The 13,234-nt window shown below is 38.1% G+C and overlaps 1 protein-coding gene across 2 annotated transcripts in view; it reads right to left on the bottom strand.

The window, feature by feature from the left end:
• Positions 1 to 3,435: 3,435 nt before the first annotated feature.
• The window catches only part of MS3_00011156 (uncharacterized protein), a 29,821-nt gene continuing 20,022 nt past the window's right edge, over positions 3,436 to 13,234 (bottom strand). For both annotated transcript variants that reach the window (XM_035733812.2, XM_051219569.1), the window contains exons 9-10: positions 12,311 to 12,629; positions 3,436 to 4,084 (exon numbers count right to left, since the gene is read on the bottom strand). In XM_035733812.2, the coding sequence (XP_035586165.2) occupies positions 3,533 to 4,084; positions 12,311 to 12,629 (871 nt within the window). In that variant the 3' untranslated portion in view covers positions 3,436 to 3,532. The remainder of the gene's footprint in view (positions 4,085 to 12,310; positions 12,630 to 13,234) is intronic.

Below are 13,234 nucleotides of genomic sequence, written 5' to 3'. Positions count from 1 at the left end.
ATTTAAATTTTATTGTTTCTTCTTTATACAAATTAATATATCAGGTGGTTGATGACAGAATTCGATTAGACTTCTAGACCTAATTTTTCCGCTAGTTCTGACTCATTAGTGAGGTATACACAAAATCTTAAGAAGACTGGAACTTTGTTTGTTATTTAATCCTGGGTCATTTAAATTCACAGTGTAAGGCATTACAACTGAACTGTTCGGGTCCATCACTGACATCTTGTAGGGCCTCAGTATGTCAGTTGGAAGTAGATAGGAGTTGACCAACGGTAAGATTGAGAGAGACATCAGTGACCAAACTGACTGACAATCGTATTACTTTGTGATCGGAATGAATTTGAAAATATGGATCACTAAATTTTAACTCATTAATTATAAAGTATTTTTCTATTCAGATGAACGGACGATTCCGGATTTAATCTCAATCAAGGTTGCAACGCCTAAATGTAGGACAAAATTTCTATCCAACTGTCATCGGCTGCAATAGACTCTCCCATTGCAGTCAGTCTATATTGCAAGATAGCTTAAGACAATAAGTTCATTAGAGTCCTGACCACTGAACTAAATTAATAGGTTTACAACTAATTGGTTTCTGTGATACTTTTGTGATAATGGCTATAACTGTTAACGACACTTCAATACTAGTGTAGTGATCGACAACTTGGATGAAGAATGCCAATTTATTGTTTGATGCGAGATCATATAGTGATTTAGTAAAATATTAAAATTATACGTTTAATACATTCTTTGCATAGCTTCTATGCACCACTATTCTTCTCATTCTATTGTTATTTCGATTACTTTCCAACTTCCTTCTTGTTCGCTTTATTTCAATCACCTACTGACAGGCATTCCGATTCCGATTGATGCTACATACTACTTATATCTGTTAGTATAAGTAACATACACTACACTAGGATCGCATAGATCCCTTCTTTTCTACCATGGATATACCAAGAGACATATGATGAGTATTCGTAAAAGAATTTGTCGCATAGAATCAATATTCTCATCATTATCTCAGAACTAAAGCAATCAAATATTAAGCAGAACGAAAATCAAATAAACAAAACGTTCGGGTCCGCGTGACTACGCTCTTCCCTTAAACTAAGAGATTACCATGACGTGTAATGCTAACCTGTGTTGGAGATGGTTGGAAGAAAGTTAGGGGCTGTCAAACCATAACGTGGCATCAGTCCGTAAAGTCACTAACTTCTAGTCTGAGCCATGTTGGTATATGCAGACTACTTGGTTGGGGTCCGTGTAAATATTGTAATCAACGGTTGGAGACTCTTGGTGACATGACTCAGAATCGATCACAATGGCGTCGATGTATACACTCTCTATCTTCCCTTAAACTAAGAGATTAAAATTGCTTCATATCTTTCTACGAACTAGTTCTTTCTTCCTGTACTATATCCTTATATGTAATCTTTCTTTTATATATTACCACCATTGAATTAACTACTCCCATGAATCCGGTGTTCATCTTGTTGTACTAATGCGGTATGGCAACTTGTATCGATGCATATATGTGCCTGGTCCTACGTTGTAGCTGACTAACTGACTGAAACAAAACGTTACATGAAGTTAATTACTACGACGTAAGTTCATTGAAAGACAACAACAAAAATAATGACAACTCTAAATCAAAATATGGTCGTACAACTACCTACTTCATATATTTAACATTCAAAAAGGCTCCTTTTAATTAGCGGAGAAATGTTTTCAAATTTATAATGGAAATGTGAACCTTTACCAGGCATCTTATACATGATTTATATGAATATATCTATTGAAAGTGTATTATATTGCCTACCTCCGAAAATTCTCTTATTCTACGGTTAAGGTATATGATCAGTGAACATAGAGATTACATCGAAGTATTTACAAATAAGTTAAAGTGACTGGTATGCACTTCATTTGTGCCTTGTCCAAGTAAACAGTTACGTATGTGAAACCAGGAAATGACAATAATTAGTGAGGAGCTTTTATGATTAATCACTTTGCATAGTCTTATCAATTATGGTTTGGTAAGCTAAAGTACCTTAAGGTAAAGGTTGGATCATTAAAATCTCACCATCAGAATTCATGTCATCAATCAGATTATTGAAAAATATGCTTTAAAGTGGACAAATATCAAATGGAAACATAATTGATTGAATTGAAATATTAGGAAATAACATTATAAGCTGAGATGACGATGGCTAGCAATGAAATCCAGGGAGCGCGTTTCATCCTATTTGAGACACGTCAGCCGCATGTGCTTGCATAACAGAGTTGATGTTTTGTTGCATACCTAGCTAGCTCATGATTCCTACCTATATGAAAATGTTTCGACAATGGATTCATCACTTTTGGTATTACAATAAAGATTTGGTTATTATGTAAGAAAGCATATTGATTTGTTTATTATTCCTAATATTTCTTTACTCCATGCTGTACTACTTAATATTAGTGAGTAGCTCGAGTTGAATTTAGTAATTTTCACGATCCAAAAACACAAGCCAAAGACCATCTGGATTTGGTAGCAATGTGGATAACTCTATTACGACTGAGGACATTGGCATCAATTTTAAGTCCTGAAGTGCACGTTAACTCTGGTACAGATATATCTAGCTGAATATAAATAAGAACATTCGTCTAAATTTGATCGAATAGTTTTTTTGGGGGGGGCACCGAGCTGATATAAGATATTAAAGAGGAAGAATGTATTTGTAAAATCTCAGCGGATGAATTAGAAGTAAATTCAACGTTTTGCCTGGAAATTTGGTCCAAGATTTTTTAAGGAAATATGGTCAAACATCAAAATTATCGAATATGGCCGAGGGGAGAATCAGCTCTCACTCTCGAAATTCTCTCACATAACCTCGCGTACACTGCCACTGACAGGAAGGTTCTACTCACTGCCTAGATGGTGCTTACGAAATTGAGAGGATGAAAAGCGAATGTCCGGCGCTTTATTCGACTTTTTGGATATCAAGGATCCACCTAGGGGAGTTGGAAAATCCTGATTACAAATCAATGGTGCACATAGGCTTCAAGATCCTGATGGAACAAATAGAGTATGAGCCTAGTGTTGGTCATCAGTTATCCTGGGACTACATCTCCTGACGTTGCTCCACTACCTTGTGGATTATACCATTAGGTCAAAGGCTCAGGGCGCAGCCCTCTAAGAAAGTCACCTGTTTCGGTTTGGGCACACAAGCAGTATCACAGCCTACAACACACAAACCAAGTGACTTGTATGGTGTATATGTATTCAGTGCCCCTTTGTACCAATAATTATTTGTTCAAATAAGAACTGAGAACTGACGAATCCTCCAAAACGGGACGAAACACATATCTTAAAAACTCCACTATTAACCAAATACACAATACACCTATATAAAATCAAAGCTAAACAGAAACAATAATGACTTCTTCATACAGAATAATCAGTTTATTGAAACAAGAGAACAATACTGGCAAATGTATATACAGGCATAAGTGTTGAAGAAATCAAATGAAAACTGTTACCTTATCATCATTTGATTTTATTGGATTTCAATTTGTTCACTTTTTTCATTGATTGAATTTTAGCATATTTTGTTTTAATTGGTTGGTCAAAGTGAGTTATCTCTTGTTCATCACCATCATCATCATTGATATCTTCATTATTGAAACGATCCATTATTTCATTATCATCGGATCCATTATTGTTATTATTCAGTGCGTTTCTTGTTAAAGTAACACCCCAACCAATAGATTTAATTAAACGTTGTTGTTCTGCTGATTCTGCTTTTGCTTTTTGTTGAAGTTGATGTATTTTAGCTAAAGATTTCCATGTTTTACGTGCAGCATTAATACCAGCTTGACCGGATGTATCTAATGGGATAATAGGATAGTGTTTATTTGATATTGTTGATATTTCATTGATATTTAACTCATCATTTGACAATGATGAACTAGAGATATTACTATGCTCATCTTCATCAGAATTAGCATAAGCCTCAATTAATTCTTCATTCATTATTGGATCGAAATCGATTAGATTATTGTCTACATTACGATGACTTTCAAGCTGGGATCGAATAGTCTGAAGTGGAAAGATTTAACAATAGCGAGTGAAAAATAAATTCACTTGCAAGCTGATTATACCAAATGAATATTGACTGGTACAATAACTATTAGTTCGACAGCTTCTATGACTCATATTTTCCAAATACAGATCTACGTATAAGCTTATTTAATTGCTCATTCAGTCGATGAGCAACAACGTAGAACTTCGTACGTACACACATCAGTTCGAGTTGCCATACCACATTAGCACAGAGATACAATTGTCGATTCAAATCCCATAGTACTAGAGGTAGTAAAAGTATAAGCAGTAATCGGAAACATTAGGGTTTGAAGATGTTATTCAAGGAGTATAATCCAGTGAAATAAATTTGGAAAGAGAAAAAGAAAAGGACATGAAGAATTCAGAAGATTAGGATTTGGGAGAACACAAAGAGTGGATGAACCTGTGCAATTGCAAACGATTTTAAGCCATGTCATTCAGGGTCTCTAACCATCGGTTGATATCAACTCGCGGTTACCATCCAGGTAGTCTACACCTACCAACATGGCTCAGTCCACTTGCCAGTGACTTCATGGACTTATGCCATGTTTTGGTCTGGCCGCCCCTAGCTTCCTTCCAACCTACTCTACTATCGAGTCACTATTAACTTTTATTCTTGACAAGAGGATTTCAGTCGCCTGTAATCAAAACATTACCGTAGGATAAAGTCGTAGTATGAAAGAAAGTCATAAAGCACTGAACAATCATCAGTCAGTAACAACGTAGAACTACGTACCTACGTACATCAGTTCGAGTTGCCATACCACATTAGCACAGAGATACAATTGTCGATTCAAATCCCATAGTACTAGAGGTAGTAAAAGTATAAGCAGTAATCGGAAACATTAGGGTTTGAAGATGTTATTCAAGGAGTATAATCCAGTGAAATAAATTTGGAAAGAGAAAAAGAAAAGGACATGAAGAATTCAGAAGATTAGGATTTGGGAGAACACAAAGAGTGGATGAACCTGTGCAATTGCAAACGATTTTAAGCCATGTCATTCAGGGTCTCTAACCATCGGTTGATATCAACTCGCGGTTACCATCCAGGTAGTCTACACCTACCAACATGGCTCAGTCCACTTGCCAGTGACTTCATGGACTTATGCCATGTTTTGGTCTGGCCGCCCCTAGCTTCCTTCCAACCTACTCTACTATCGAGTCACTATTAACTTTTATTCTTGACAAGAGGATTTCAGTCGCCTGTAATCAAAACATTACCGTAGGATAAAGTCGTAGTATGAAAGAAAGTCATAAAGCACTGAACAATCATCAGTCAGTAACAACGTAGAACTACGTACCTACGTACATCAGTTCGAGTTGCCATACCACATTAGCACAGAGATACAATTGTCGATTCAAATCCCATAGTACTAGAGGTAGTAAAAGTATAAGCAGTAATCGGAAACATTAGGGTTTGAAGATGTTATTCAAGGAGTATAATCCAGTGAAATAAATTTGGAAAGAGAAAAAGAAAAGGACATGAAGAATTCAGAAGATTAGGATTTGGGAGAACACAAAGAGTGGATGAACCTGTGCAATTGCAAACGATTTTAAGCCATGTCATTCAGGGTCTCTAACCATCGGTTGATATCAACTCGCGGTTACCATCCAGGTAGTCTACACCTACCAACATGGCTCAGTCCACTTGCCAGTGACTTCATGGACTTATGCCATGTTTTGGTCTGGCCGCCCCTAGCTTCCTTCCAACCTACTCTACTATCGAGTCACTATTAACTTTTATTCTTGACAAGAGGATTTCAGTCGCCTGTAATCAAAACATTACCGTAGGATAAAGTCGTAGTATGAAAGAAAGTCATAAAGCACTGAACAATCATCAGTCAGTAACAACGTAGAACTACGTACCTACGTACATCAGTTCGAGTTGCCATACCACATTAGCACAGAGATACAATTGTCGATTCAAATCCCATAGTACTAGAGGTAGTAAAAGTATAAGCAGTAATCGGAAACATTAGGGTTTGAAGATGTTATTCAAGGAGTATAATCCAGTGAAATAAATTTGGAAAGAGAAAAAGAAAAGGACATGAAGAATTCAGAAGATTAGGATTTGGGAGAACACAAAGAGTGGATGAACCTGTGCAATTGCAAACGATTTTAAGCCATGTCATTCAGGGTCTCTAACCATCGGTTGATATCAACTCGCGGTTACCATCCAGGTAGTCTACACCTACCAACATGGCTCAGTCCACTTGCCAGTGACTTCATGGACTTATGCCATGTTTTGGTCTGGCCGCCCCTAGCTTCCTTCCAACCTACTCTACTATCGAGTCACTATTAACTTTTATTCTTGACAAGAGGATTTCAGTCGCCTGTAATCAAAACATTACCGTAGGATAAAGTCGTAGTATGAAAGAAAGTCATAAAGCACTGAACAATCATCAGTCAGTAACAACGTAGAACTACGTACCTACGTACATCAGTTCGAGTTGCCATACCACATTAGCACAGAGATACAATTGTCGATTCAAATCCCATAGTACTAGAGGTAGTAAAAGTATAAGCAGTAATCGGAAACATTAGGGTTTGAAGATGTTATTCAAGGAGTATAATCCAGTGAAATAAATTTGGAAAGAGAAAAAGAAAAGGACATGAAGAATTCAGAAGATTAGGATTTGGGAGAACACAAAGAGTGGATGAACCTGTGCAATTGCAAACGATTTTAAGCCATGTCATTCAGGGTCTCTAACCATCGGTTGATATCAACTCGCGGTTACCATCCAGGTAGTCTACACCTACCAACATGGCTCAGTCCACTTGCCAGTGACTTCATGGACTTATGCCATGTTTTGGTCTGGCCGCCCCTAGCTTCCTTCCAACCTACTCTACTATCGAGTCACTATTAACTTTTATTCTTGACAAGAGGATTTCAGTCGCCTGTAATCAAAACATTACCGTAGGATAAAGTCGTAGTATGAAAGAAAGTCATAAAGCACTGAACAATCATCAGTCAGTAACAACGTAGAACTACGTACCTACGTACATCAGTTCGAGTTGCCATACCACATTAGCACAGAGATACAATTGTCGATTCAAATCCCATAGTACTAGAGGTAGTAAAAGTATAAGCAGTAATCGGAAACATTAGGGTTTGAAGATGTTATTCAAGGAGTATAATCCAGTGAAATAAATTTGGAAAGAGAAAAAGAAAAGGACATGAAGAATTCAGAAGATTAGGATTTGGGAGAACACAAAGAGTGGATGAACCTGTGCAATTGCAAACGATTTTAAGCCATGTCATTCAGGGTCTCTAACCATCGGTTGATATCAACTCGCGGTTACCATCCAGGTAGTCTACACCTACCAACATGGCTCAGTCCACTTGCCAGTGACTTCATGGACTTATGCCATGTTTTGGTCTGGCCGCCCCTAGCTTCCTTCCAACCTACTCTACTATCGAGTCACTATTAACTTTTATTCTTGACAAGAGGATTTCAGTCGCCTGTAATCAAAACATTACCGTAGGATAAAGTCGTAGTATGAAAGAAAGTCATAAAGCACTGAACAATCATCAGTCAGTAACAACGTAGAACTACGTACCTACGTACATCAGTTCGAGTTGCCATACCACATTAGCACAGAGATACAATTGTCGATTCAAATCCCATAGTACTAGAGGTAGTAAAAGTATAAGCAGTAATCGGAAACATTAGGGTTTGAAGATGTTATTCAAGGAGTATAATCCAGTGAAATAAATTTGGAAAGAGAAAAAGAAAAGGACATGAAGAATTCAGAAGATTAGGATTTGGGAGAACACAAAGAGTGGATGAACCTGTGCAATTGCAAACGATTTTAAGCCATGTCATTCAGGGTCTCTAACCATCGGTTGATATCAACTCGCGGTTACCATCCAGGTAGTCTACACCTACCAACATGGCTCAGTCCACTTGCCAGTGACTTCATGGACTTATGCCATGTTTTGGTCTGGCCGCCCCTAGCTTCCTTCCAACCTACTCTACTATCGAGTCACTATTAACTTTTATTCTTGACAAGAGGATTTCAGTCGCCTGTAATCAAAACATTACCGTAGGATAAAGTCGTAGTATGAAAGAAAGTCATAAAGCACTGAACAATCATCAGTCAGTAACAACGTAGAACTACGTACCTACGTACATCAGTTCGAGTTGCCATACCACATTAGCACAGAGATACAATTGTCGATTCAAATCCCATAGTACTAGAGGTAGTAAAAGTATAAGCAGTAATCGGAAACATTAGGGTTTGAAGATGTTATTCAAGGAGTATAATCCAGTGAAATAAATTTGGAAAGAGAAAAAGAAAAGGACATGAAGAATTCAGAAGATTAGGATTTGGGAGAACACAAAGAGTGGATGAACCTGTGCAATTGCAAACGATTTTAAGCCATGTCATTCAGGGTCTCTAACCATCGGTTGATATCAACTCGCGGTTACCATCCAGGTAGTCTACACCTACCAACATGGCTCAGTCCACTTGCCAGTGACTTCATGGACTTATGCCATGTTTTGGTCTGGCCGCCCCTAGCTTCCTTCCAACCTACTCTACTATCGAGTCACTATTAACTTTTATTCTTGACAAGAGGATTTCAGTCGCCTGTAATCAAAACATTACCGTAGGATAAAGTCGTAGTATGAAAGAAAGTCATAAAGCACTGAACAATCATCAGTCAGTAACAACGTAGAACTACGTACCTACGTACATCAGTTCGAGTTGCCATACCACATTAGCACAGAGATACAATTGTCGATTCAAATCCCATAGTACTAGAGGTAGTAAAAGTATAAGCAGTAATCGGAAACATTAGGGTTTGAAGATGTTATTCAAGGAGTATAATCCAGTGAAATAAATTTGGAAAGAGAAAAAGAAAAGGACATGAAGAATTCAGAAGATTAGGATTTGGGAGAACACAAAGAGTGGATGAACCTGTGCAATTGCAAACGATTTTAAGCCATGTCATTCAGGGTCTCTAACCATCGGTTGATATCAACTCGCGGTTACCATCCAGGTAGTCTACACCTACCAACATGGCTCAGTCCACTTGCCAGTGACTTCATGGACTTATGCCATGTTTTGGTCTGGCCGCCCCTAGCTTCCTTCCAACCTACTCTACTATCGAGTCACTATTAACTTTTATTCTTGACAAGAGGATTTCAGTCGCCTGTAATCAAAACATTACCGTAGGATAAAGTCGTAGTATGAAAGAAAGTCATAAAGCACTGAACAATCATCAGTCAGTAACAACGTAGAACTACGTACCTACGTACATCAGTTCGAGTTGCCATACCACATTAGCACAGAGATACAATTGTCGATTCAAATCCCATAGTACTAGAGGTAGTAAAAGTATAAGCAGTAATCGGAAACATTAGGGTTTGAAGATGTTATTCAAGGAGTATAATCCAGTGAAATAAATTTGGAAAGAGAAAAAGAAAAGGACATGAAGAATTCAGAAGATTAGGATTTGGGAGAACACAAAGAGTGGATGAACCTGTGCAATTGCAAACGATTTTAAGCCATGTCATTCAGGGTCTCTAACCATCGGTTGATATCAACTCGCGGTTACCATCCAGGTAGTCTACACCTACCAACATGGCTCAGTCCACTTGCCAGTGACTTCATGGACTTATGCCATGTTTTGGTCTGGCCGCCCCTAGCTTCCTTCCAACCTACTCTACTATCGAGTCACTATTAACTTTTATTCTTGACAAGAGGATTTCAGTCGCCTGTAATCAAAACATTACCGTAGGATAAAGTCGTAGTATGAAAGAAAGTCATAAAGCACTGAACAATCATCAGTCAGTAACAACGTAGAACTACGTACCTACGTACATCAGTTCGAGTTGCCATACCACATTAGCACAGAGATACAATTGTCGATTCAAATCCCATAGTACTAGAGGTAGTAAAAGTATAAGCAGTAATCGGAAACATTAGGGTTTGAAGATGTTATTCAAGGAGTATAATCCAGTGAAATAAATTTGGAAAGAGAAAAAGAAAAGGACATGAAGAATTCAGAAGATTAGGATTTGGGAGAACACAAAGAGTGGATGAACCTGTGCAATTGCAAACGATTTTAAGCCATGTCATTCAGGGTCTCTAACCATCGGTTGATATCAACTCGCGGTTACCATCCAGGTAGTCTACACCTACCAACATGGCTCAGTCCACTTGCCAGTGACTTCATGGACTTATGCCATGTTTTGGTCTGGCCGCCCCTAGCTTCCTTCCAACCTACTCTACTATCGAGTCACTATTAACTTTTATTCTTGACAAGAGGATTTCAGTCGCCTGTAATCAAAACATTACCGTAGGATAAAGTCGTAGTATGAAAGAAAGTCATAAAGCACTGAACAATCATCAGTCAGTAACAACGTAGAACTACGTACCTACGTACATCAGTTCGAGTTGCCATACCACATTAGCACAGAGATACAATTGTCGATTCAAATCCCATAGTACTAGAGGTAGTAAAAGTATAAGCAGTAATCGGAAACATTAGGGTTTGAAGATGTTATTCAAGGAGTATAATCCAGTGAAATAAATTTGGAAAGAGAAAAAGAAAAGGACATGAAGAATTCAGAAGATTAGGATTTGGGAGAACACAAAGAGTGGATGAACCTGTGCAATTGCAAACGATTTTAAGCCATGTCATTCAGGGTCTCTAACCATCGGTTGATATCAACTCGCGGTTACCATCCAGGTAGTCTACACCTACCAACATGGCTCAGTCCACTTGCCAGTGACTTCATGGACTTATGCCATGTTTTGGTCTGGCCGCCCCTAGCTTCCTTCCAACCTACTCTACTATCGAGTCACTATTAACTTTTATTCTTGACAAGAGGATTTCAGTCGCCTGTAATCAAAACATTACCGTAGGATAAAGTCGTAGTATGAAAGAAAGTCATAAAGCACTGAACAATCATCAGTCAGTAACAACGTAGAACTACGTACCTACGTACATCAGTTCGAGTTGCCATACCACATTAGCACAGAGATACAATTGTCGATTCAAATCCCATAGTACTAGAGGTAGTAAAAGTATAAGCAGTAATCGGAAACATTAGGGTTTGAAGATGTTATTCAAGGAGTATAATCCAGTGAAATAAATTTGGAAAGAGAAAAAGAAAAGGACATGAAGAATTCAGAAGATTAGGATTTGGGAGAACACAAAGAGTGGATGAACCTGTGCAATTGCAAACGATTTTAAGCCATGTCATTCAGGGTCTCTAACCATCGGTTGATATCAACTCGCGGTTACCATCCAGGTAGTCTACACCTACCAACATGGCTCAGTCCACTTGCCAGTGACTTCATGGACTTATGCCATGTTTTGGTCTGGCCGCCCCTAGCTTCCTTCCAACCTACTCTACTATCGAGTCACTATTAACTTTTATTCTTGACAAGAGGATTTCAGTCGCCTGTAATCAAAACATTACCGTAGGATAAAGTCGTAGTATGAAAGAAAGTCATAAAGCACTGAACAATCATCAGTCAGTAACAACGTAGAACTACGTACCTACGTACATCAGTTCGAGTTGCCATACCACATTAGCACAGAGACACAGTTGTCTACTCAAATTCCATAGTGGTAGAGGTAGTAATAGTATAAGCAGTAATCGGAAACATTAGGGTTTGAAGATGTTATTTAAAGAGTATAATACAGTGAAATAAATTTGGGAAGAGAAAAAAAGACAAGGAGGAATCAGAAAATTAAAATTTGGGAGAACACAAAGAGTGTATGCACCTGCGCCATTGCAGACGATTTTGAGTCATGTCATTCAGGGTCTCTAACCATCGGTTGCTATCATCTCGCGGTCCCCAATCAGGTAGTCTACACCTACACCTACACGAATATCATCTACTCTTACCGGCCATGTTTCACTACCATAAAGTAGGACGGAACGAACTGCTGCGCAGTAAACACGTCCTTTGGCTGATAGACGGATATCTCCCCTACGCCATAAATGACGCAAGTTGGTAAAAGCTAGTCGAGCCTTTTACCAACAATCATCATAGGGTCATTTTCACAGTGATCCAAATCAATGAATCATATTGATGTACAAATAGTGTTCCTTTTCTACGACACAATCATCACCAATAGAGAAATAACAGAACGTATGGAAAACACAACCTATCAGGTACTAACTCATGGAGAACAATTTAACGTCCAAGCAAATTCAAAAAAAATCAAAACGAAATTACCTTTGAAGCTCTCGACCAAGCTTGATCTGCTAGACGACGACGAGTTATCAGTCCATTCCGACCATGTAAATCCGGTAGTGGAATTGGCCAACGAGGTATTCCCGGTGAATTATTATTATTGGTATTTGATAATGGAAGATAAGGTAGTAAAGCAGCTTCTAATTCTAAAAAACTTTGAGCTACATCACGTGTTACTAGGGTTAACGCTACACCAGTTTGTCCAGCTCGTGCAGTTCTACCAACACGATGTCGATAGGTCTTTTCCGATAAAGGTACATTATAATTGATAACAAATTCAACATGAGGAATATCCAGTCCCCTGAAGAGCAAAAAAGAAATAATTCATTACTAATTGAAGATAAACAACATGTTAATTTCACATTAAGGAATGACTTTGGTTAGATAACTATTGAAGACTAAGAAGTACTGAGCAGTTTAAGCGCGCAAGATTAAAGGTCCAAGGTTCGATTCGTGAGTGAGGAGTTATGGATGCGCATTGATGAAGAGTTCCATACTAGGACGAAAAAGCCATCCAGTGGTGGTCTAGCCTAGATCGATTCATGGATTCAACTGTTAAAATTATAACTTTATTGTATAACCATTGACTAAGTCGATTACTGTGTGTATATATCCCATTTATCATAAGCTTTCGGTTGTTGTACAACTTATTACTCTTAAATTGTCAGTCGATTATCTACAGTCTCCTATATTCACATCCATTTTCGGCCTGTTCATGTATTGTTATTTTTTACTCTGTGGTGTTATGTGGATCGAGTATGTCTGTATATAAACCACTTCTGTTTGAAATAGAAATGTAATACAGGCTGGTTGGTGACTTTAGGACTCAAGAGCAAGACATAGAGGGAAGCTTTAGAATAGTAGACCAACACGAACTTGGCTATCAGTTCAAGGTCAATAGTGCTG

The sequence above is a fragment of the Schistosoma haematobium genome, chromosome 5, assembly GCF_000699445.3.
Source record: "Schistosoma haematobium chromosome 5, whole genome shotgun sequence".
Lineage (NCBI taxonomy): Eukaryota > Metazoa > Platyhelminthes > Trematoda > Strigeidida > Schistosomatidae > Schistosoma > Schistosoma haematobium.
The sequence above is the reverse complement of the archived record's forward strand: the minus strand, read 5'-3'. Positions and strand labels throughout refer to the sequence as shown.